The sequence below is a fragment of the Dipodomys ordii genome, unplaced genomic scaffold (assembly GCF_000151885.1).
Source record: "Dipodomys ordii isolate 6190 unplaced genomic scaffold, Dord_2.0 Scaffold108, whole genome shotgun sequence".
In the NCBI taxonomy this organism is placed as follows: domain Eukaryota; kingdom Metazoa; phylum Chordata; class Mammalia; order Rodentia; family Heteromyidae; genus Dipodomys; species Dipodomys ordii.
The window spans coordinates 979,610-982,531 of NW_012267324.1; the positions used below are offsets into that span (position 1 = coordinate 979,610).

At 68.3% G+C, this 2,922-nt stretch overlaps 1 protein-coding gene across 1 annotated transcript in view; it reads left to right on the plus strand.

Moving 5' to 3' along the window:
* The window catches only part of Eps15l1 (epidermal growth factor receptor pathway substrate 15-like 1), a 34,868-nt gene that overhangs the window by 7,208 nt on the left and 24,738 nt on the right, over positions 1 to 2,922 (plus strand). Inside the window, exons 10-12 of the mRNA XM_013028299.1 lie at positions 566 to 625; positions 1,530 to 1,912; positions 2,231 to 2,239. Of these exons, the coding sequence (XP_012883753.1) occupies positions 566 to 625; positions 1,530 to 1,912; positions 2,231 to 2,239 (452 nt within the window). The remainder of the gene's footprint in view (positions 1 to 565; positions 626 to 1,529; positions 1,913 to 2,230; positions 2,240 to 2,922) is intronic.

The window sequence follows — 2,922 nt, forward strand, 5'->3', positions numbered from 1 at the left end:
CTCGTCCACGCGCCCGCGCATGCGCACACTCGTGGAGGCCCCTCCACCCCACAGCGTGCTCATCTACTCACCTGCGCATGCGTGCACTCGTGGAGGCCCCTCCACCGCAGCGTGCTCGTCCACACGCCCGCGCATGCGTGCACTCGTGGAGGCCCCTCCACCCCACAGTGTGCTCGTCCACGCGCCCGCGCATGCGTGCACTCGTGGAGGCCCCTCCACCGCAGCGTGCTCGTCCACGCGCCCGCGCATGCGTGCACTCGTGGAGGCTCCTGACGTTCCCCGTTCAGCTGCACGGCTCAGGCTGGAAGGAGAGGCGGAGGCCTGTGGGCTCCTTTCTCAGCCCACGCTTGAGCGCCGCGCGCGGGCTCTGCCGGTGGCCCCCGGTGGGTCGCAGGGCCCGCAGGGCGGGGAGAAGAGTCCTGTGTGGCCGTGGGGAACCGAGGTTCCCGGAGCCCCTCCTCAGCCGGGCCCTCAGGGCCGGGCGCGCGCAGCTGTCCCCCACATGGAGAGGTCTGGGTCGCCCTGCACCAGCGTCCTCGCCGACCCCGCCCGGCCTTGCCCGCAGGTCTGGGACCTCAGCGACATCGACAAGGACGGCCACCTGGACCGGGACGAGTTTGCCGTGGTAGGCCCCGACCCCGACCCCCACCGCCGCACAGCGCCCCCAGATGACAGGCCCCGGGCCCCGACCCCCACGAGATGCACAGCGCCCCCAGATGACAGGCCCCGGGCCCCGACCCCCACCGCCGCACAGCGCCCCCAGATGACAGGCCCCGGGCCCCGACCCCCACCGCCGCACAGCGCCCCCAGATGACAGGCCCCAGGCCCTGACCCCCACCGCCGCACAGCGTCCCCAGATGATAGATCCCGGACCCCGACCCTGAGATGCACAGCGTCTACACATGACAGACCCCCAGGCCCCACCACCACACAGCACCCCCAGATGACAGACCCTGGCCCCGACCCCCAGATGCACAGTGCCTCCAGATGACAGACCCCGGGCCCTGACCCCTCCCCCACACACAGAACCCCCAGGTGACAGACCCCAGGCCCCGACACCCACACACACACAGCACCCCCAGATGACAGACCCTGACCCCGACCCCCAGATGCACAGTGCCTCCAGATGACAGACCCCGGGCCCCGACACCCCCCCACACACACACAGCCCCCAGATGACAGACCCCGGGCCCCGACACCCCCCTAGCCGCACAGCGCCCCCAGATGGCCCCACGCCAAGTGGCAAGGCACAGACCTGTAGTCCCCGCGCCCGGTTGGGAGGCACGGAGCCTCAGAGCCGGACGCCAGCTAGGCACAGGCCCTGCAGGAGCGGCCCCGCCTTGTAGAACTTTCTGGGTCGTATGTCTGGACCCTGAAGAGACTGAGGACGACAAAGCCTCAGGTGCAGAGGGCAGCTTGGCCGTAGGTCCTGGCGCCTGCAGCCCCTGCACAGACATCGGGACGCCCCACAGGGACCAGGGGCGGGGCCCACGGGGGGGCGTGCCCTCACCCCGTGGTCTGGCCCCCAGGCCATGCACTTGGTGTACCGGGCGCTGGAGAAGGAGCCGGTGCCCTCCGCGCTGCCCCCCGCCCTCATCCCGCCCTCCAAGAGGAAGAAGGCCGTGTTCCCCGGCGCCGTGCCCGTGCTGCCCGCCAGCCCCCCGCCCAAGGACAGCCTGCGCTCCACGCCCTCCCACGGCAGCGTGAGCAGCCTCAACAGCGCGGGCAGCCTGTCCCCCAAGCACGGCGTCAAGCAGCCGCAGGTAACGCGCCGCCAGGCCTGCCCCAGCACCAGGGGCTGGACTCGCGGCCTCGGCTTGCCCAGCGGGCGCTCCGCCGCTGCGGGCCGCGTGTCTGGAGAGGGCCTCGCTTCCCTCCCTGCTGCGCCCGGCCTCCACCTGCTTGTCTTGCGGCTCACATCTTAGCTGGAACAATAGGTACTCAGCACTGTGCTTGGCACTCTCAAGAAGAGGGTCTCGTGAGCGTTTGCGTCCAGGCTGGCTTTGAACAGCAATCCTCTCATTCTCCCAAGTCGCAAGGGTGACAGCCATGACTTAGGATGAGATAGATGTTCTTTCTCTCTTCCTCTCTCTTCCTCTCTCTCTCTCTCCTTCTCCCCCTCTCTTCCCCCCTCCCTCTCTCTCTCTGCCTTAGTGCTTGAACTTAGGGCCTGGGCGCTGTCCCTCAGCTCTTCATCTCAAGGTGAGCGCTCTACCACTTGAGCCACAAGCCACTTTTGGTTTTCTCCTGGTTTATCAGAGATTAAGACTCTGAGCGATTATCCTGCCAAGGCTGGCTTTGAACCTTGATTCCCAGCTCTCAGCCGGGATGTGAGGCGTGAGCCCTGACACCTAGCTAGTGTCATCTGGCATCAGCTGCTCTGGCACGCAGCACCTTCGCCCATTTCCTGTGCTGTAGTGGAGTCCCTCGGCCTCAGCTGGGGGCCGGGCCTCATGGCTGTTATCCAGGCTGCTTGGGAGGCTGAGATGGGAAGGACCGTGTCTGAGGCCAGCCTGCAGAGGCCGACAGCGTGGGCCTGTCAGCCCAGCAACAACGGGAAGCCCAAAACTAGACCAGCATAAAGCAGGACTGGGGCCTTGCTCAAGTGGTGCAGAGCCCTGAGTTCACACCCTGAGCGAGGGCGCAGGTCAGGCCCGCCCTCCAGGCTCCACGTGCCAGGGAGGCTGGGCGCTTGCTTTGCCGGGATCACAGGCCTCTGCTGCCCTGCCCGGCTTGCGTGCCTTTTCCTAGGAAACCAGGGCAGGTGGTGCCCGAGGCCAGGGCCGTGTGCGTGGCCTCCAAGCTCACCCCCGCGCTCCTGCTTTCCCCGCACCTGTGCGGGGGGCCGCGTCCCTTCCAGTACGGGGCCAGGGCCATCGGAGGCGCGGGCGGGGTGCTGGGGTGGGGCTAAGGCCGGCGGGG